Genomic DNA, 22,347 nt, shown 5'->3' with positions numbered 1-22,347 from the left:
GGAATTTCTGGAGGAAAATGCACACCACTAAGCATTAGGTATTAGACCAGTTAACAACCAACCCACCACACCATTAGAGTGCCCATAATGGTTGCTTGGTTGCTTGACAGCCCAGCCGCGCCACCGACAACAGCTGACAAGCGGGTTGTTTTGGAGATGTTCCGGTACTTTCCGTCGGAGGAGTTGCGTGTGAGGTTGCACGCCGGCCCCCACCTGGCAGAAACACTTCTGCCGACGCCAAATGATCAACGGCCGGGCGACCTGGTCTCTGGGCGTCATTTATTCAGAACATACCTTTCCGTCACCCTGTTTTCTTTAGCGACCCGCAAACTTTTTCACCTTGCCCAAGCAAAGAATATGCAATAATGGTCATGAGTTCAGATTTCAACAGCATCAACGGAAACAGTTGGATGGAAACTCCACACGCATATACAAACTCTCTGATGCCCCTGCAGAATCAACACTACTGCCGAAGTATCTCGTCCATACCTGCGTGCAGAAACCATACCGGGCTTCCTGTTACTTTAAGATCAAGGTTCTCCGTCTGGACCCGTACCGGGCTTGATCTATTATTTATAGTGGATGAAACTCGCGCTGACGTTTTAGATATCGACCGAGGATTTTTTTTTTCGGCTGGCCCGTTCCGCGGGCCCCGGTCTTATGTTACGTCGGGGAAAAATACCTCACGTCCTGCTACAAGACCCTCCTGCGGCGCAGCTACCTTTAACCTCTGCTTAATCTTGATATCTCCAGCTTAATATCCAAGTCGAAAAAAACACGGCGGTCAATACATGTGTTATTTGACCGAGTCCCCTGCAAAAAATCACACGATTTCCTTTCAGGGAAGGATCGGCATGTTTTTCATTTGTTTATTTTGGGGATCGTTTGATCGGAGAGAACCGGGCGTACGCTTCTCTTCCTCTGAGGCGTTTTCTGTTTCCTGTGATCACTGACAGACGGCGACGGAAAAACACAAGATCAACGTGCCGGAGACGATGAACGAGTTCCTGGATATGTCAGACGACGAAGGTACGTGAGCGCCCGCCTTGCGGCGTAGCCCCGTCAACCCCCCCGTCACGTGCTTCTCTTCTCAAAGACTGGATCTTTGAGTAGGAAGACACTCTCACTGGACCGTCCCTGGAAACACAATTTAGTCCGGTTTTTTGGAGCTTTTTTGGATGTGTTTGTTGGTGTTTTTTTGGGTTCATTTTGTCAAACAACACACATCAGGGTATGTTTGATATCACTAGGGATACTGGTAGCATCCCAAAATATTACGCTATAAAAGTCAACATAAGTAAATAAAGTGGTAATAACATATAATAACACTGCAGCCTGTCGCTCAGCAGAGTCTTGTTTTTTTGTTTGGTTTGTTAGTTGGCAGCGCACGTTGCTTTCGGCCCGTCCAGTCCTCCGCCTGTTGTTTTGGAATCACACGGTGAACAGTTCTGTAAAATTGATGAGCTTGTTGAGCTGTTGCTTAGGGGGCCGTCGGCAGGGCGGGTGGGGCGGGGCGGGGGGGATGGGGAGGTGAGAGTTTCTATGTCAGCCGATACGGCTCAGCTCCACAGGTTAGCCCATGCACGTGTGCACCCCACGTGCACGCAGGCACACAAACAAAACACGCACACGCACACACAGACACACACACACACACACACACACAGACACACACACACCAGGTGACCACGGGTGACCTTAAGACACACATTTAGTCGTGGCGGTTTTTCGACATTGTCCAGGAAACGTCGAAGAGCCCCGTAGCCACAGCGCTCCTGACTCTCGGCCGAAAGAGGAGTCACGCAGTGGTAGGTGCAGTTAAGTTGTTCTCCGCCCGTCCGGATCCCTGTTTGTTCTCTTATTTAGTGGACGTCCGTATGGTCCGTCCGTCTTATGTGCGCCATACTGTATGCGTGCACAAGCAGAAAATATGCCTGTGTGTGTGTGTGTGCGTGCGTGTGTGTGCTAGAGCGGTGGTCCCCCCCTTTAGTAGTGTACCCCCCCCAAGAGATATTGTTTAAGCTGAGTACCCCCCTTCACTGGCATTTGGAGAAAAAAAAAAAAAGACAATTAACACAAATTGATGCACTGTACGTGCGCCGTTTGCGTATCCAGTGCCCCTGCAGTACTCCAAAGCACCCCTAGGGGTACGCGGACCCCCATTTGAGAAACCCAGCGCTTGAGCTTTGCGTGTCCATGCCCTAATTGACCAGTGTGTGTGGGGAATCAGAAGTAGGTAAGTGTCCGTGTCTCCCTCCTTAATCCTGTATGGTACAGGCAAATCCTGTTAAATTGTTGGCTGGAGTGTGTGTGTGTGTGTGTGTGTGGCTTCTCGGTACTATTTTACACACAGATGTCTTGCTTTCTATAGACTACAGGATCATGGGCCGTCCTTAGATGTGTCTTTAAGTCTTAAAAGCAGTGGATTCAGACCGAAAGGACCCCGGGACCCCCGGCCAGGTTGTCGTCTTCCAGGGGCCCGTGTTGAACTTTGAGGGAAAAACGTGTGTTGTGTTTTTGTTTTTTCTCCTGCACATTAGTGAATTGCCTCGTAATCCTGTCAGAATTAGCTCTCTTATGATATATTTATTCTGCTTCATATTTTGAAAACATGGAGTACATTTGTGTGGGTTGTTTAAGCATAGCACATTTTTTTGCGGGCAGTATATTCTCACCGTGTAGCGGGGCCACGTTGTATTGTCTCGCGGGCCGGATGTGGCCCCCGGGCCTGTAGTTTGGGACCCCAGCTTTAAACTGTGCACATACTTCATCTCAGTGGTTCTGGTCTCTGTTACTCACCCAAGAGAGTTGGAGTCTGTGTTGTTTTCAGCATTTGTGGTGGTTATTAATTATTATAGAGGAAAGAAACTGTGTAACTATGGAGGATAAAGAAAGCTGCTCAGGTTGAAAATGATGAAAGAGGATGATCTCTCCAGGGACAATTTCTTTAGAATGTTTAGCTTTTCCATTTCCAGTTTGACAAGCAGCCAACCAGCCTGTCCACTATCAGCCTGTCCAATATCAGGCTATCTTATATCAGCCTGTCCAGTATCAGGCTGTCCACCATCAGCCTGTCCACTATCAGGCTGTCCACCATCAGCCTGTCCACTATCAGGCTGTTCACCATCAGCCTGTCCACTATCAGGCTGTCCACCATCAGGCTGTCCACCATCAGGCTGTCCACCATCAGCCTGTCCACTATCAGGCTGTCCACTATCAGGCTGTCCACCATCAGGCTGTCCACCATCAGCCTGTCCACTATCAGGCTGTCCACTATCAGGCTGTCCACCATCAGCCTGTCCACTATCAGGCTGTCCACTATCAGGCTGTCCACCATCAGCCTGTCCACTATCAGGCTGTTCACCATCAGCCTGTCCACTATCAGGCTGTCCACCATCAGCCTGTCCACTATCAGGCTGTCAACTAGCAGGCTGTCCACCATCAGCCTGTCCACTATCAAGCTGTCCACCATCAGCCTGTCCACCATCAGCCTGTCCACTATCAGGCTGTCCACTATCAGGCTGTCCACCATCAGCCTGTCCACCATCAGCCTGTCCACTATCAGGCTGTTCACCATCAGCCTGTCCACTATCAGGCTGTCCACCATCAGCCTGTCCACTATCAGGCTGTCAACTAGCAGGCTGTCCACCATCAGCCTGTCCACTATCAAGCTGTCCACCATCAGCCTGTCCACCATCAGCCTGTCCACCATCAGCCTGTCACTATCAGGCTGTCCACTATCAGCCTATGCATTCCCTCCCTCAGTGATCCCGGTCTCTCCTCTCCCGCCCACACACGCAGTGGGAGCTCGCTCTCTCTCTCTCTCTCTCTCTCTCTCTCTCCCCCCCCCCCCTCGCTCTCTCTCTCTCTCTCTCTCTCTCTCTCTCTCTCCCCCCCCCTCGCTCTCTCTCTCTCTCTCTCTCTCTCTCTCTCTCTCCCCCCCCCCTCTCTCTCTCCCCCTCGCTCTCTCCCTCTCTCTCTCTGGGTTGAACCACCTGACCGCGTCACAGTTCAGTTGATCCCGGGGAAAGTCCACGGATCCCATCGCGACCTCCGTCCGACGGCTCCGGTTCGGAAGATGCGACCGGAACACGAGTTTCTCGACAAACACTGACCCGCCGCGGCCCCTCGAGTCCGGCGGGGAGACAAACTTCACCCCCGCCGGGGAATCGAACCGAGCGGCGCACGGACCGCAACTGAGCGGCGGCGGCGACTCTCGCGGTCTTCGGGATTACCGTCGGATACGACGTCGGGTCGCGGTCGCGATGGCCGCGTCGCGACCAGGTCAGTTCCCGGTTCAACCGTTTCCAGGGACCCGCGCGATGTGAAGACGCGGAGAAAATTGTTGTTGTTGTTGTTGTGGTTTTGTTTGATGTCATAAATGTTTTTTTTGTTTTGTTTTGTTATTTATTCACATTTTAATTCCCGTTGAATTCGTTTTGACGCTTTGGCAGCCGTAACTTTTCATGGCAGTAAAGCCTTTCGTATTTCAATTTCAGAGGATCTATTGTGTTTTCACTCGAGCTTTTTTCCTTTCATTGATCTATGTATTTATTTTTTTTTAATTCCTTCACATTTCTTTGACGAACTTTGAGTCTTTTTACTTCTATGCGTTTTTTCCGTGTTTTTTGTTTTGTTGTTGTTTTTTTCAACGCGCTTTGAATCATGGTTTGTTTAAAGAGCGATGGGAGCAGTTTTATTCTTCACTTTTGGTTTTCCATTTGCTCTGGCAGCGCAAACGTGGGGAGGGGGGGGGAGGGGGAGGAGGGAGAGAGCGCGAGAGGTGGGGGGGGGGGGGGGGGAGAGGAGGGAGAGAGAGAGGGGGGGGGGACAGGAGAGAGGGATGGAAGAGGAGGGAGGGAGAGGAGGGAGAGTGAGAGAGAGTGAGAGAGAGGGGGAGGAGGGAGAGAGGAGAGAGAGAGGGATGGGGAGGAGGGAGGAGAGTGAGAGAGAGAGAGAGAGAGGGAGGAGGAGGAGGGAGGAGAGGAGAGAGAGATGGAGGAGGAGGAGGGAGAGAGAGAGAGGGATGGAGGAGGAGGGAGAGGAGGGAGAGAGAGAGTGAGAGAGAGGGGGAGGAGGGAGAGAGAGGAGAGAGAGAGGGATGGGGAGGAGGGAGAGAGGGATGGGGGAGGAGGGAGTGAGAGAGAGGAGAGAGAGAGAGAGGGATGGAGGAGGAGGAGGGAGAGAGAGAGAGGGATGGAGGAGGAGGGAGGGAGAGGAGGGAGAGAGAGAGTGAGAGAGAGGGGGAGGAGGGAGAGAGAGAGGGATGGGGGAGGAGGGAGGGAGAGAGAGGAGAGAGAGAGAGAGGGATGGAGGAGGAGGGAGGGAGAGAGAGAGAGGGATGGAGGAGGAGGGAGGGAGAGGAGGGAGAGAGAGAGTGAGAGAGAGGGGGAGAGGGAGAGAGAGAGGGATGGGGGAGGAGGGAGGGAGAGAGAGGAGAGAGAGAGAGGGATGGAGGAGGAGGGAGGGAGAGAGGGATGGAGGAGGAGGGAGAGGAGAGAGAGGGATGGAGGAGGGAGAGAGAGGAGAGAGAGAGGGATGGGGGAGGAGGGAGGGAGAGGAGGGAGAGAGAGAGAGCGCAGAGAGGGAGGTAGAGAGGAGGGGGAGAGAGAGAGAGCGAGAGAGAGCAGGAGGGGGAGGAGGGAGAGCGAGAGAGAGAGAGGAAGGAGAGAGGGAGAGGGGTGATGGGGACGGCAGCTATGAAGGCTGTGACGTTATTCCTCAGTGCTGCATTGGATCTTTAAAACCTCTCCGCCGTGACCGTGCGACCGATGGGATTAGTCACCGGTGCGACCGGCGCTGCCGAGCGGAGCGGGACGGTGTGTGAACCGGACCGTCGGACGCGCCAGAGAGTGCGGCAGTACCATAGGGAGCTGTGAGGAGGAGGAGGCGGAGGAGGGGAGGGGGCTGCTGCGGTGGAGGAGCGCAGTGTTGCAGCTGCACACACACACACACACACACACACACACACACACACTCGCTCAGCCATGAGGGAGAAGGGGAGACGCTCCGGCCGCACCGGCGGCTTCATCGACCGGCGCGTGATCGTCCACCGGTCGGCCGATCGAGGTGCAGTGCGACGCTTCTCTTTCTTCCGCTTCCGCTTTCAGGCTTTGGTTTGATTTCCGCTGGGAAACCTGCCGCGCCGCGCTGCGCACCTTGTGGCGGCGGACGCTGCGGCCCTGCAGTGCCTCGCGCGCTCGGTGCTCCCTCTGTTGTCGTCTCCTTTCATGCCTCATCGCAGGCGGCCACCCGGGAGGGTTGCAGGAAAGCGCCGGCTGCTTCGCGGCAGTTTGTTGTTGTGGTGCAACGACATGAAGCGGCAGAAGTTGCCGCTGCCTGTAGCAATGCGGACGGTTAATCCTCTACAGCAGATGCCGTACACCCGCAGCATAAGGCGAATTTCATACGCCATGATTGTACCCCTATGCTTTTATCCGAAACAAGTAGAAAGACGAACGTCTCAGTGGGGTTTTCCTGACCTGCCGCAGCCGTTCCCACGGTCGCCCGTGCGGGAACCGGTGACTGAAGGACTTATGTGATTCCCTCTTCCAGGTGAGGACGCGATGACCGGGGATACGGACAAATACCTGCGACCTCAAGACCTCAAAGAGCTGGGAGATGACTCTCTCCCTCAGGAGGGTTACATGGGCTTCAGCATAGGAGCGCGCTCGGCCAGGTAAAAGCCTCTCACCACCTAAAAAAAAAAATACACCAATATATGTACAGTATATGTTACCTTGTCGCCGTCCCTCGGCTTGGCTTTGTTACCGTGCTGTTGTCAACAGATGTCACTTTGGTCCCTCCGATTATAGAGCCTCGTCCAGTAACTGCAGCTGTTGTGTCAATTCACTCCATACAGTTTGGTTATTTAAGATGCTCTCATTCATGCATTGCGATATGCATTGTACACAACGGACACACACACACACACACACACACACACACACACACACACACACACATCTACGGAGATGATGCTCGAAACAACAGAAAGCCGCTGGAAAGTTTCCACACCGCGACTCAACCTGACGAAATGATTCAGCATTTTGCGCGGCCCAATTCATGTCCCCCCCAGGAAAAGATTTGCAAACCGCCCACACTGTGCTACGGGAACCCAGCCCCGGCCGCAGGCTGTTAATAGCCGGACTTTTGGCTGATTTTAGTGAAACAGCCGCACTTCGGCCGTTTTGCGCGGGCCTGATTGGAGGCACGCGCAGCGGAAAAACTGGCAAGCTCCGGTGAAAACACACCAGCACCACGCGGGGCAGGTATTGTTTGCCTCCACGCGCATTATCGAGCGGCTATTGTGGGTCATTCTGGCAGCTGGCAGGCGCGCGGCGATGCCGGGTTAGATAAAAACAACGACAGCGGCAGGGAAACAGCCAGCGGCGGCAGGCGACAGCCGACGGCGTCAACGGCCCGAATCGCACAGAGATTAAGCAAAACAAAACCTTTGTTTGTTTGTTTTAGTTTCCCCCCGATAAGGTCGCCTGTTTACAACGCAGTAGATGGCTTTGATAAAATCCGCACCGACGGATGGAAACGTAGTCGCTGCTTTCCATCACCTGTTTTCACGACGTGGAGGTAATTAAGATAGACGGGGAGATCGGATGTTGTGAATCGTTCACCGAGGTGTCTGCGATATTACTCTCATGAACTATTAAACTATATAGTTCTGAATGGTTGTAGATCTATCCAACGCGCCGATTGGTTGTAGGTTTATCCAATGCTCTAATTAGTTGTAGGATTATCTAACGCTCTGATTGGTTGTAGGTCTATCCAACGTCTGATTGTTGTAGATCTATCCCACGCTCTGATTAGTCTGTCCAATGCTCTGATTAGTTGTAGGATTATCCAACGCTCTCATTGGTTGTAGTTCTATCCAATGCTCTGATTGGTTGTAGGTGTTTCCAACGCTCTGATTAGTTGTAGATCTATCCAACGCTCTGATTGGTTGTAGACCTATCCCATGCTCTGATTGGTTGTAGTTTATCCAACGCTCTGATTGGTTGTAGGTCTATCCCACGCTCTGAATGGTTGTAGGTCTATTCTATGCTCTGAATGGTTGTAGGTCTACCCAACGCTCTAATTGGTTGTAGGATTATCCAACACTCTGATTGGTTGGAGGTCTGTCCAATTCTCAGATTAGTTGTAGGGCTATCCAACGCTCTGATTGGTTGTAGGTCTATCCAATGCTCTGATTGGCTGTAGGTCTATCCAATGCTCTGATTGGTTGCAGGTCTATTTAATGCTCCGATTGGTTATAGGTCTGTCCAATGTTCTGATTGGTTGTAGATCTATCTAATGCTCTGATTGGTTGAAGGACTATCCAATGCTCTGATTGGTTGTAGTTCTATTTAATGCTCCGATTGGTTGTAGGTCTGTCCAATGCTCCGATTGGTTGTAGGTCTAGCCAACGCTCTGATTGGTTGTAGGTCTATCCAACAATCTGATTGGTTGTAGGTCTATCCAATGCCCTGATTGGTTGTAGGTTTATCCAACGCTCTGATTGCTTGTAGGGTAATCTAAAGCTCTGATTGGTTGTAGGTCTATCCAATTGCGTCCAGAGACATTTTGGTCTGTGCCCGTTGGTAACGCCCCTTGGAAATCAAAAATGAACGGTGAGGTTCCAGACCAATACGCATTTGCTAATGGGTCTGGCGATGCCAGGCTAACATGAATTATGATAAAACACTTTTTTTTCCCCACTTGTGACATTTCTCTTCACAGCGTTGTTGACGTGACGCTGCCCTAGCGCAGCAGCCAACGTGTAACTGGAATGATTGTTCGATGCCGAGCCCCTCTTTCTTTTTCCTTTTCCTTGCCTTTCTGTTTATGACATCGGCTTTGCATGGATGGCTTTCAGACCGGGCTATTTCACACACGGACACATATATGCAAACACTGGGACTGCTCCCAGGGTGCGACCACGCAGCGGCGCGCCATCAGTGACATACGACAACAAGAAAAAAACAAAACCGCAGCATCTCTGCTTCTGTGTCCCCGAAAAAATGCTTTGCTTTTCACACTCCTCTACTTTGCTCTTTTTCCTTGTTTTCTGTTCCCCATCCTAGCCCTAGGATAAGGTAAGAACAAATAGTAGTACTGTAGTTGTGGTGGTAGTAGCAGTAGTAGTAGTAGTAGTGTGAGACAATTAGTCGTGTGTAAACCATTCTTGTATCCCCCTGAAATACCCCTGGCCTTAAAGAACTAACCAAAGCCACCCACCCCCATACCCATCACGATAACCCACTGTGTTGGTAGACAAATAGACTTTAAATGGCTGTCTCAAGCTTGGATCATTTGAATCTCCCTCATTTTCCCTTGTTTTCTCATCGCTCCAGTAAGAGTCATATTTGCATTAAAAAAAAAATTCCGAAGCTGTTTTCAACATGGTAGATGAATGAAAATGAGAAAATAAAGATGATTTATTTTTTAACTTATTTTTGTGATTGTGAGTAACGTCTACGATTGTAAGTCTCGTTTACGGTTTGATGTGTGTGGATTAAACCCCGGAGTTCGGTTCTGCTGTGGTCCAACGTGGCACCCCCGTCCCTTTGTGTTATAATCTTTTTATTTGATTTTATTTGTGTTATTTTAGCATCACTAGATGTAACTTCCAGGGATCAAATTCATAATTCCGCTCACGATTCCCCTTTAGGTGTCCGTATGACATTAAATTCGGCCCATGTTTGATATTATCCCCATTACCTGGAGGAAACATGTGGATATGCCCCCCCCCCCACACACACACATACACACATGTTTCCTAAAGATCTTGACGATGCAGACTGAGAAGCTGGTGGAATTTTGGTCAAGCACTTTAACCGCACGTTAAAGCCGAGCACATTTTGAGAAACTACAAAAAAAAAAACCTGCAATCTCCCTCTTTCTTCATCTTCCTCTCTCTCTCTCTCTCTCTCTCTCAGACACACACAACACACACACACACACACACACACACACACACAAAGGGACATTGACAATCAGCCTTTGAGCCCACAGCCCACACAGATGCCGCAATTAGGTATATTAACCTACAGATAAGATAAGTGAGCAAGAGAGTAACAGGAAGAAAATCGAACAGGACGGCAAATAAGTTCATGGGGTCAAGTGATTCATCAGCAGGAAAATTTACGGAAATTAGTCGTATCGTCTAGGCGCAAAACGGTAAGGTCACGAGGGGAAGGGAGGATTCGAAAAGGGCACCACGAAGCATCACGGAAGCTGAAATGGGAGCGAAGTAGAAAGACAAGTGGAGGATATCAGGACCGGAGATTTAGGAAGGGACGCCGGAGTGCAAGAAATGCGGCGGATCCCCCGTCTGTCCGAACCGAAATCATCTAGACGAACCCATCAACCCAAGCAGCTTTTTCAAGTTTCTTTTCCCACCGGCTGCACCCGTTGGTCACCACGCAACGGCGGCTGCGACGCGCCAAATGATTATGTCTCTTGTCCGGTGCTTACTGAGAACCACGGCTCCCAGTCGATACACTGGGTATTGCACAGGATACGGCCGAAGTGACAGTTACGGATCCATCAGCAGATGTCTGTTTCTGGTGTATAAATAAGTCGACTGGATTGACGACGGAGCCGTTTTCGACGTGCACTCGTTTGGGTCTCGGCCACGCGAGTGTTCCGAGTCCCCCGCGCGCCCGTCGTTCCCTTTTGTGTTTGGATGAATGAGGTTCCGCCGCAGATGGAAAACCCTTTGCGCCGCCCGCCGGAGGAGCGCAGCGGAGTTATCGAGAAAGAGAGAAAGCAGTCTTTCCGGAGTTCTGCAAGGAGACAGACAGCCGCGAGGGCGGGGGGGGGCGAGAGGGGGTACGGCTGGAAAGAGGGAGAGGAGTAAACTCTAAAGAACAAACACGGTCCAGTCGACGGGATAGAAGGGGGGTCTGGGGGGGCACAGTGCAGCCATGCCAGCGGGTCCATTCAGGCCGCGGAGAGTTGCTGGGTAACTTGGACGGGCGGGTAGGAAGGCTGTGCTGAATAAAGGGCTTCTCTCTGTGCTGAATAGAGTGCCCACTCAAACGCGCTGAGCTCCGCATTTTCTCCCCCTCGCTAGCTCGTTCTCGCCCTCTCACACACACACACACACACACACACACACTCACACACACACTCATTCTTAGTTACACACTCACACAAACACAAAAGTACGCTTTTACGGACTCACACCCGCGTACAGACAAACTCACCACATTATACATCGCTCCACTTGCGTTAACACGCACAAAGTCAACGATAGAACAAGGCTGCGTGCACCGTCACCGCGGGTGAGCGAGTGTACGCACACGGTACGGAACCGGAACCTGCGGCTCTCTCTGCACTGATAGAAGCGCTCAAACGGAGCAGAAAAAAACAGCACCGCATTCGGCTACGGAGGGGGCCGCAAATGCAGGCAGACGTCACCCGCGCTGCCATCGAGCACACTGCAGCAAGCAAAGATAAAATTAAAAAATAAGAAAAAAAAACTCCAGGATCCCTTCCGTAGTTTACGGCCGCCCTAAAGCCGGACCTGGGTCGGCTGCTGGTCTTGGGGCGAAGTTTGTTTTCAAACGTCCATGCTCTACATGGTGTTACGTAGTGAACACAGTGTTCATCTAGAGTCTTGCATTTAGATGGGAAACTGCACCATGTTCTACTTCTGAGAGACGCCTGTTTCCGCCGCCGACGTTACCACGGTGACGAATGCTCCAACGTCAGCCAGACTAATCTAAATTACATCAATATCAGTTAAGGCACGTGGCAAAAAACTTCACGCAACGTTGATCACGGCAACTTATTTTTAACATTTTATTTCTGATCTGGCCTCTTTTCCCTATCTCTCCTCGCCTCGGCTCTATCTCTTATTGCAGACAAAGCGGCCTTGCTCTCATTTGCATCTCCGAAATAACCTCCCGCCTTCACCTGTTAGACACCCTCTTCTCTCTCTCTCTCTCTCTCTCTCTCTCTGTGTCCACTCAGTGATAACACTGGCTCCCTGGAGGTTACAGGCAGTAATGGATTCCCTTTGCTTTTTTTGTGTTCCTGTGTTCCGTGCCGCTGCGTGTTGTCGCCCGCGCCGCTGCGTTGCGTGGTAACATGTAGCCTCCGGTCCTTCAGTTCGGATAGGTCCAACACGCTCAACCGCAGCTCCTTCGCTCGCGACAGCATGATGATCGAGGAGATCCTGGCCCCTACCAAGGACACGGTAAGACGCCCTACACACACACACACACACACACACACACACACACACACACACAAACACACACACGCACACACACACACACACACTCTTACTGAAGTCCTCCTCTCTTCCCGAGCCTTCTTTCACTCCTCGTTTTCGATGTTATCAGTCTCTCGTCGCGGGCTCGTCCCCTCTTCGCCTGCTTTTCGTCGCGTCCTCCGGCTCTTGTGCATCGGTCGGTTTATTGAAATGCTCCCTGTTGAGTCTCTTTGCGGTCTCGCTCCGTCGCTTTCCCCCTGTCCGTACATAAATCAAGAGGTTGGTGCAACCGTGGAAGGCCCTCGGATGGGATGCGGTGAAAGACGGGGGTGGGGGTGCCCTCGTAGTCCTCGCTTGCTCTCGCTCAGACGCTTAGAATGAAGCAGGCAGCGCTAGGAAGAAAGACCTTTCCAAAAACTAAAAGACGTCGGCCTGCTCAATATAACGTCTGTCTGCCGTCCAGGGAGGAAATGTAATAGAATAGAAAGTGGAAATCTGCCCAACAGCCCACAGAGGGTGTCAGACCCACCTAGGATGTGATATTTGGACCGAATTCTAGACTCGCAGACAGGGTTTTCTTGTGTCTTTTTGCACAGAGAAACTCGTCTTTGCCATCGGTATACCGGTGCCCCGAGTGCATGACACCTTCACTGAGAGTTTATTCAGTCCTGAGTGCTCCGGGAGCCGCCACTCTTGCTCTCCGGTGGAAAACCACCGAGCTCCACGCCGTGTACGTCCTCCGGGCTGTTTTTTTGGTGGTGATCCAGGACGGGAGCTAAAACAGGAACTCTTAACCTCTTGTTCTGTAAACATTGTATGCAACTCAACCCGCAAGTCAGAGGAAAAACATTCCTCGAGACTCGCAGTGCGCGGCCAAAATATGCATGTTGTCTGCTATCTTAGAAGAAGCAAAATAAGCAAATATTTTGGACTCTCAAATGACTGGGACGTAGGTTGGAAAGAGGAACGTTTGCCCTGTTGTTTCATTTTTCTTTCGAAGTTGTTTATTTGAAAGTCAGGATCTTGAATTGGGGTTCTGTTATTTGCTTTATGGATGAATTAATTATAGCTCCTCTGACACGGATGCACCGCACAAAGTTAAAAACCCACCTGCAGATTTCCTTCTTAGGACCTTACAAAGGCCTCAGGGGCCATTTCTAATCAATTGCGCCCGCTGTCCGTCCCGTCTCAATGTCTGATTCACAAAAGAGTTTGTGCTAATGATATGACAGCTCAAACACGCCCATAAAGTTCTGCAGCTGAGTGCAATTTGCCCTTGTTCTGCGTCTGATTGCAATGACCCATGTGGCAAAGTAAGGGAAAAAAATACTAATACTAATATTTTCACTCTAACTGCGTGTGGCTGTTAGCACTGGTGTTTGTGGATTGGGCTTTATTTTTTTTTGCAAGGAGGCTCATTTGCATAGAGAGGGGCCAATTCTGCACAAAATGTATGCATAATACCGAAGCGAAATACATGCAAATAGCACCGGCGAACCGAGACGCTTTTTGTGCGGCGGCGCAGTTAGGGGTGTGTGTTACCCTCTGCGGCTGCTCTGAGAATTAGACGTGCAACCCTTTTTGTCAATTCACCCCTCAGTGTGGAACCCTGAACGCTCTCTTCTCTCCCTTAAGCTTCAGAGTGCCTGTAAAGACATTTCCTACCTGGTTGACCCCCTAAATAAGGTACACAACGTGCTGTAGATGGTTGGCTTCATCATTTTCCATCGTACTCGTCACTGACATTGTGGTCCATCTCCGTCTCTCTCGTTTGGCGTCTTTGTGTTTATTTGTTTGTTGTCTTTGGGTCTGTGATGTGATCTCATGATTTAATGTTCACACACACCAAAGATGGATGTAGGCCTGCCGTTTTTGGGCTTTTAAAATGGGCCATTTGCATTTTTTATGATTATTCTTTATGTTTTATCATTACACCGCTGCAAATTGAGCAACCCATATTTGCATAAAGTCACTGGGTTTGTGTGTTAATTGTGGAAGCTGAGCTGCTCTAGATGTTATCAGCTCTCTGCTCTGCACAGAGCCTGGTGGAACGAGGCAAGGAGCCCCCGCTCCTTGCCTCGTTCCGCTCCGTCTCTGTCGCTCCGTCTCTGGAATCGTCTGTCTTTTTTCCATTGTGCCCATTCAATCGATTGAGTCTTTCCGCCTCTCCCCCTTAATTCTTCCCTCGCCTTCTCACGACAACGACAACTTCCCTTCGCATCCTTGCCTCGTTCCGCTCCGTTTTCCTTTTTTTCCTCCGTTCCGTCTTTCACCTTTTCGCGTCTCTCTTTCTGAAATCTGATCGACTTGATGGTAATCTCTGACCTCCTCTTCCTATCACCCACCCTCTCTCTCTTTTGGCCCCAGCACTTGGCTGTGACCAGGGAGTACAACTCAGAGTGCATGCGGCGCTACAGCTGGACCCCAGACACCATGGACCACAGCCACAACACAGTGTCCAGCCCCATCCACTCTGGGTAAGGACGGTCCCGGGCTGAACTTCACCAACACACACACACACACACACACACACACACGCACGCGCGTGCAAGGGCTGGGCGATGTTTCCTAATTTGTTATCACAACAATCAAATGGGACTTTAAACAATATCGAAGTAGGTCACCAAAAACCTAAATCAGGACCAAGACAATCCTACTTAAAATAATCTAGAATTGAAAAATGCCTTTCTGGGGCGTTGCTTGATTGAAGATGAACTCGTCCTAGACTAGGAAGACCTAGACCGAGGTGATGAAGGACTGGTCGGCTCCTCCTGTCTGGTCTTGGTGCTGGTCCTAGTCCAGATCAACCCGGAGGCCACATCCATTCAGATTCAGATTTCAAAAGCAGATTTTCGAAATCAGATTTTTTTTAAATCGGGACCAGGGCAAGTCTGAGACTATTTTAAACCGTGACCAAGAAAGGCCGTTTCAGTTTGTCCAGATTAAATGTGTGATTTAGTCTTAAAATTTGGCCCGATCCGTGCCTGCCAAACCTCCCCCCATATGTGCTTATGACGCCAAAATCCAATGTCCAAGGCCACCTCCGGTATTCCTTCACATGTCAGGGTGTTGATGCCAACACGGGCCGTACATTTTTCGGAAAATAACTTTGGGTATGATCATCCCGGCGATCAAGCTGGCGTGCCCAGAAATGGTTTTATTTCACTTAAAAAATAAAACCACTTCTTCCTATTCGTTCTGCCTGGTGGCGGCTGAGCGACGGGGGTTTCTACACAGCAGACCAATTAGTGACTCAGCTATCTATGTAAAAAAAACTTCCATCTGAAGACTTGATTTAAAGCATAGTATTTGATGTCCTCCGTCAACATAATCATCCAAAACGACAGAATGATCCATCGCGACTACGATATAACGTCCTACTTTCATGTCAGTGCGACGCCATGGAAAGATGCAACCAAACTGCACGGCAGGAAATGGTTTTTTTTTTGGGGGGGGGCAGGGCTTGGAGGGCTGACACACTCTTCAGGCTCTCATGGTTCACATGGCACTAAAACTTCAACAGATGATCTCAGATGTTCACTTAAGAAATCCCTCGTGTCATAACACAAGTCCTAGGACACTGTCCAGGATCCCGGAAAACATGGATCCCAGGTCCGCGCCGCCTTTGTTGACATAAATGTATCTGTTTATAACTTTTGAGTGTCTGTTTTGTTTTATTTTATTCGGATAAACTCATGAAATTTCGATTGGGGGCTCATATCATGTAAATTCACGATAATTTTTTTGTTATGAAGTTGAGCGATGCGCTCTCTCAAATTCAGGCTGCTCTTTGAACGGAGCATATTGCTCGGGTCACACCGCCGGCGACGGGGCTCCTGTGGGCGTGGCGTTGGTGGGCATGTCTGTTCAAAATGGACTGGCGGTTGTGGGTGCGCCAAACATTTCAAACCCCTTTCCTTTTCCATATTTACTATACATTATATACATAGATATAGGGGCAGTGTCTACTTACTTGTTTATTAAAAAGGGTGTAGTTTGTTTTCTTGGCAAAATGAATAACCTCTTGAAAATAATTACGTAAATAATCCAGCCATCTGTCACTTCAAATAAATAATTTGCCTTGTTGAAGAAATATAAAATGACACATTCCTTATTTTATTGATGGCTTAAGTGACCTTTTTCATTTAAAATAATTGGAGCAATGCAGTTGTCCGAGCGTCCATTTGCATAGAGTTGAAACCTGCTCAACCCTCGCCCGGTGGTGTGACCGCACCATTATGCGCCGAGTCAAGTGTTTAATATTGAAATACAGGAGCCGGCCACGGTCCAGTTTTGATCGATTACTTCGGGTTTTTTTTCCAAAAGGGTACACCTATATTCTCCTTGTTTTTCTGCTGTTTCTTCTCAACCTCTCATTTAAACCCATTCGTTGGTTCAGATATTGCAGTTTCCACACAGAACGTGTCACAACGTGATTGTGAGACTCTTGATACTAAAAGTGTTTTTCCCTGCTGTGTGTTTTCTTTTGCCTCCTGCATTGTCTCCGTGTCTTTTATTTCGCAGCTTGTCCTCCCCGCTCCCCCAGTATGACTCCAGGTGATGACTGAGTTTGCTGGTTCCACCCGCAACACCGTAGTGATGTCACTCTCCCTCTTCTTCTTCTTCTTCTTCTTCTTCTTCTTCTGTCACCTTTCCCTCTCCCTCTGTGTCGTGTCACCCGTGTGGTCTTGGTCTGGTGTCTCCATTCGCTCCATATCCAGCTTAGCCGCTAGAGTTTGTGTCAACGTGTGCGTGGGTGTTGTCCATCGATGTTCCATCCCTCTCTCTCTCACAGGGCACATTAACATACATTTTATTACTGAATGCCTAAATTGAGTGGGGTTTTTTTCTTTTTTTAATTTAATTAAATTTTTATTTTTTGAAAGGTTCTATTAGTATGATTTTCACCGCTTCAAACCGCTGGACGTATCTAGTCTCTGGAACAGGGATTTGAAGTATCTCTTGATAGATACCGGATACCCAGCTATTACTTAAATAGCTGCTAGGACATCTGGCTTGCAAAACGGGCAGTTTTTATAGGTTGGAAGCAAGAGATCCAGTGTTTTGCAAATTCCTTTTTTTTTTTTCTCAAGTGGAAAATCTTACTGCTATGACCTTTAAATTATGTGAGACAACAACCTGGGCTCTGGTGGAGCTGGGGGGTTCTGGCGGCCCATGGGGGGGGTTCCCCCATCGGACCCTCTGGTTATGGGACAATCTTACTAACCACCAGGGCATTCAGTTCCACTAAAATCCAGTAAGATTTCAGCGTAAGGGCCCAGAAAGGGAATATACAGTATATCTACCTACACTGAGGTGGAGCTCATTTAGGATTCAAACACCAAATTCAAATATCCATGAGTGAATACTAAAGTAGGGCAGGTCTCAGAGTTGTGTTGTTTCACTGTTTAGAGTAACGAGACGTAATAACCCATGATTTATGTTTACTCTCTAAAAAGGAATACGGGGGTCTAGTACAGTGAATATAAAAACTATTAAGAGCCATATTTGGGTTCACAGGCTGCTCATGAATCTAAGTGGGTGTAATATGTCCTTGTTTACACCTCGCAACCCGATAGTTTTTTTAGCATCTGGGCCAAAGCCTGTGTTTGGTGTTTTCTACAATGGAACACGTCACATATGAAAACACACCTTTCATTGTGGACTAATGTCACTAGGCTAAGTGAAACATTTGTGATGTTGAATATTCGATCACTGAACCCCGCTTTGGAGGGACTGAAACCTTGGCAGCGTTCTCCGATTCGGCTCCCAAACTTTCTGCAACTTGACTGGCGTCCTCGCTGTCTCGTCCCTGGACGCCGTTTCGCATCGAAAACCGAGATGAGCGGAGGCCAGAGCTGCCAGCTTTCAAAACTCAAAAGCATTTTTCTCCTTTTTCGGTTTATTTTTCCTCACTTCCGCCTCTATTATTATTATTATTATTATTATTATTATTATTATTATTATTATTATTATTATTATCATCACTGTTATTGTTATTCTTATTTTTCTTCTTTGGGTTACTCTCTCTCACTTTGTCTGTTCGGGTTTTCAGTGATCACAGCATGGGAATTGTCCCCCCCCCCCCCCCCTCACCCGTGTCCGTGCTACGCCTTCCCGTCTCGCTGTCCTTCCGCCCGGGGCCCGTTTCCCGTCGGTCGTCCGTAAACGCCACCCTCCGCTCTCCCCCCGCAGGTTCCTCGTCAGCTTCATGGTGGACGCCCGCGGCGGCTCCATGCGGGGGAGCCGCCACAACGGCATGCGCATCATCATCCCCCCCAGGAAGTGCACGGCCCCCACGCGCATCACCTGCCGGCTGGCCAAGAGGCACAAGCTGGCCTACCCCCCGCCCATGGTGGAGGGAGAGGGCCTGGTCAGCAGGCTGGTGGAGGTGGGGCCGGCGGGGGCTCAGTTCCTCGGGTAGGAAACGCAATACGCTTTGTAGGGGTCGTTTTTCCAAATGACTTGTTGGCGACACTGTGGGAAACTCAAGGTCCTCACCAGGTCCTTGAGGTGCTTAAAGTGCTTGAATTTTCGTCTTCGGAAAAATTTGAGGAACTGGAATTCTTTGAAAATAGACCCTTTTTATGCCGCAGTGCTTGAAAAGTCCTTGAAAAAAAAAACAATCTTTGAAAACCTCTGATATTCCCCCTGGCTTTGTCATTCAAGTTGTAACTACGTAGATGATGCCATGGAAATGTTAATTTAATCCAGCAAGGTTGGAAAGAGACACTTATACTAGATGGCAATGAGATTAATAATAGATATATAGATAATAGATATACTAATATAAATAATAGACAATGAGACTAAGATTATATTACATTTTGTGCTTTGAAAAGTACTTGAAGGGCCTTGAATTTCATTTTGCAATGCCAGAATGAACCCCCTGTAAACTGCATTATGTGTTGGGTTCCAGCCCGGTGATTGTGGAGATCCCCCATTTTGGCTCCATGCGGGGGAAAGAGAGGGAGCTGATCGTGTTGAGGAGCGACAACGGCGACACGTGGAAGGAGCATCAGTCTGACGGGCGACCGGAGGATCTGATCGAGCTGCTCGGCGGGATGGACGAAGGTGACGAGCAGACACACCCCTGCACAACCTTCACTGATAAGGAGCAGACGCATAGTACCAATAAGAACAAAGCAAATAAATATTGATGGAAGTCGCATGTTAACTTAAAGAGATGGAACTTTTGTGGAAATGAAGCCTGCCACTCACTTTTAGCGCCACTTTCTGCGGTTGCTGTTTGAAAAGAGTGAAGAGATTTTCTCATTCCCCACTCTTAATGGACACTTCTTACTAAGATATGGAGAAGGTACCCGAACAAGTAAAGCAAAGAAGATTTCAGTGGTTCAAAATAATTAGATCCCACCGCGTTTCAACCTCCTCCGTTTTTTAGCCCGAAGTATGTTTTTCGACGCAAGTGGCATTGACCACAAAACCTCCATGGCCTCCATCCTTTGGTCTTCTGGTTGTGCTCCTCAGCTAGACAACAGAACTGCAAGGAATGGATTCCTTTGTTTATAAGAGCGGTGACTCCTAACCCCAAACCTCGTCCGTGCCACAGAGCTGGACAGCCCCATCGAGCTGGAGAAGAAACGCATCTGCCGCATCGTCACCAGGGATTTCCCGCAGTACTTTGCAGTGGTGTCACGGATCAAGCAGGAGTCCAACCACATGGGCCCCGATGGCGGCATGCTGTCCAGCAGCACGGTGCCCATGGTCCAGGCCTCGTTCCCGCAGGGAGCGCTCACCAAGAAGATCCGCGTTGGCCTGCAGGTACAGCACTCCCATCTGCTCCTGTCACCCGGTCTCGCCCCCCTTCGGTTCATCAGTTAAATCCCCCCCAACAACCTTATCCACTACTCTATTATTTAATGGGGCCTGGTACGGTTTATTATAAATATTTTATCCCACCTGACAGAACACGCTCATGTCCATGACTCTGAAAACTGATGAAAATAGCAGGCTGCTTCAATCTGGGACAGTCTGACAAGAGCTTTCCTCGAAGCACGACGGAGGGGTGTGGGCCTCCGACCGGCTCTGACCGTCTCTGCGTCCCTCCCAGGCCCAGCCGGTGCCAGACGACATGGTGAGGGCCGTCCTGGGGAACAGAGCCACCTTCAGCCCCATCGTCACCGTGGAGCCCAGGAGGAGAAAGTTCCACAAACCGATCACCATGACGATCCCCGTCCCTCCCCGGTCGGCGGAGGGCCACCCCATTGGCCACAGGGGCGAGTCGGCGCCCTGCCTGCGGCTCCTCTGCAGCATCACAGGCAAGTGGCCGCCCGCACGGCTCCAGCACGGCAATGCGTCTTGCTCGGGTTTTTATTTCTGACGGAATGCGTTTCTGCAGTTTTCGAGTACTTCTTTTGCAGAGTTAGTTTTACTTTAGTTTTTATTTTTTCTTGTCTTGATCATTTAAATTATTATTTCAATTAGGGTTATTATTATTATTTTACTGCTTTTACTGTATTGAACCGTTGTATTTTACACATTAAAAATCTAATTTTTAGAAAATAAATATTCAAATACAAATTGTATAATTTTAATAATTATTATTATACATTATTATTATTATTATTATCAATAGGAATACCTCTTACCTAGGAATACCTATTACTTTTGCTTTTTGCATGAATCATCACAGAATGAGTAGTTCATAGTTGTGGCATTTTACTTGTAATTGATATAAAGTTTATGGCACAAAGGAGAAGCCAAATGATATAAAAGCATCATTTAGTGTTTGTAATAGTGCTTGAATTATTTTACACCATAAGAACTGAGGGAATGAAAGGATGAGGGTTTACAGAGGCCACATTCCTGACTCCTCTGGCAGCCCATTTCATCTGTTTGGCTTTGTTTTTGTTTTGTGTTTTTTATCTCTCTCTGCAGGCGGGACGTCGCCTGCCCAGTGGGAGGACATCACGGGGACCACGCCGCTGTCCTTCGTCACAGACTGTGTGTCTTTCACCACAAACGTGTCGGCCAGGTTAGACAGCACACGCACGCACACACATTTTCCATTTTCCTTTGCTACAGCACACATGAAGCACTCCATCATGTCCTACAGCAGTATCAACATCCGTGAGAGTTTTTTTTTTTTTTGTTTTTTTTTGCACCCTGTAAATAAAGTCACGGTCTCTCTAACCGGATTGGGATCATGTGGCCGGGGAGGAGCCTGCTGTCAACAGAGTGCTCCTCGGTGCTCCTCAAATGGGATTAGACAGATGTCACATACTTTGGTGTGCATCTCAACAGAAAGAGAAAATCACCCGCTGACTGATTAGATTGCTTTAATCGCCAAACAGCCACTGCGGACAACTTTACGTAGCGTTTAAACTCGTGGTCTGCAGCTTGGGTGTTGGAGCCCCGCTCGGGGCCGTGCATTCAAATGTTTCTTTAATTGAAGGTGATCTTGGTGTTAATCCTGATACAAATCAAATCAAGCTTTATTAATTGAGTATCTGTCAGGCAAGCAAATGCAATTCAAAGTGCTGGACATAAAATAGACATATTCAAATATGGTATCTAGGAAAATATGAAAAGTAAGAAAGGAAATATTAAAAAATATAAATATTAAGCAATACAGTATGGTAAGCCGGAAATGGCAATGTTCTCAATGTTCTTTTTGTTTGCGTTTGACCTCCTCTCCAGGTTCTGGCTCGCAGACTGTCACCAGATTCCTGAGACGGTGAGCCTGGCGTCTCAGTTATACCGGGAGCTGATCTGCGTGCCGTACCTGGCCAAGTTTGTGGTGTTCGCCAAGATGAACGACGCCGTGGAGTCGCGGCTGCGCTGCTTCTGCATGACGGACGACAAGGTGGACAAGACTCTGGAGCAGCAGGAGAACTTTGAGGAGGTGGCCAGGAGCAAAGACATCGAGGTGGGGGACGCGCCAAGCGCCGCAAATTGGGCACGAAAGCCGAAAAACCCGTCACGCGTCGGTGAAGATTCGTCAAATGGGGCGAGTCATTTCTTGGATGATTTGCCTCCGTAGGTTCTGGAGGGGAAGCCGATCCATGTGGATTGCTACGGCAACCTGTCTCCGCTGACCAAAAGCGGGCAACAATTGGTCTTCAACTTCTACTCTTTCAAGGAAAACCGACTTCCTTTCAACGTCAAGG

The 22,347-nt window shown here is 49.2% G+C and overlaps 1 protein-coding gene across 1 annotated transcript in view; it reads left to right on the top strand.

The window, feature by feature from the left end:
- LOC307242257 (uncharacterized protein) overlaps positions 1-22,347 on the top strand; it is a 100,900-nt gene that overhangs the window by 54,163 nt on the left and 24,390 nt on the right. Inside the window, 13 exon segments of the mRNA XM_080016640.1 lie at positions 957-1,029; positions 6,556-6,679; positions 9,078-9,089; positions 12,097-12,199; positions 13,853-13,903; positions 14,585-14,694; positions 18,413-18,637; positions 19,137-19,291; positions 19,788-19,999; positions 20,289-20,496; positions 21,116-21,212; positions 21,878-22,106; positions 22,221-22,346. Of these exon segments, the coding sequence (XP_079872766.1) occupies positions 957-1,029; positions 6,556-6,679; positions 9,078-9,089; positions 12,097-12,199; positions 13,853-13,903; positions 14,585-14,694; positions 18,413-18,637; positions 19,137-19,291; positions 19,788-19,999; positions 20,289-20,496; positions 21,116-21,212; positions 21,878-22,106; positions 22,221-22,346 (1,725 nt within the window).

Source organism: Zeus faber, assembly GCF_960531495.2.
Source record: "Zeus faber genome assembly, chromosome: 16".
Classification (NCBI taxonomy): Eukaryota; Metazoa; Chordata; class Actinopteri; order Zeiformes; family Zeidae; genus Zeus; species Zeus faber.
Note: the sequence above shows the minus strand (reverse complement) of the source record. Positions and strands in the feature narration are given on the sequence as shown.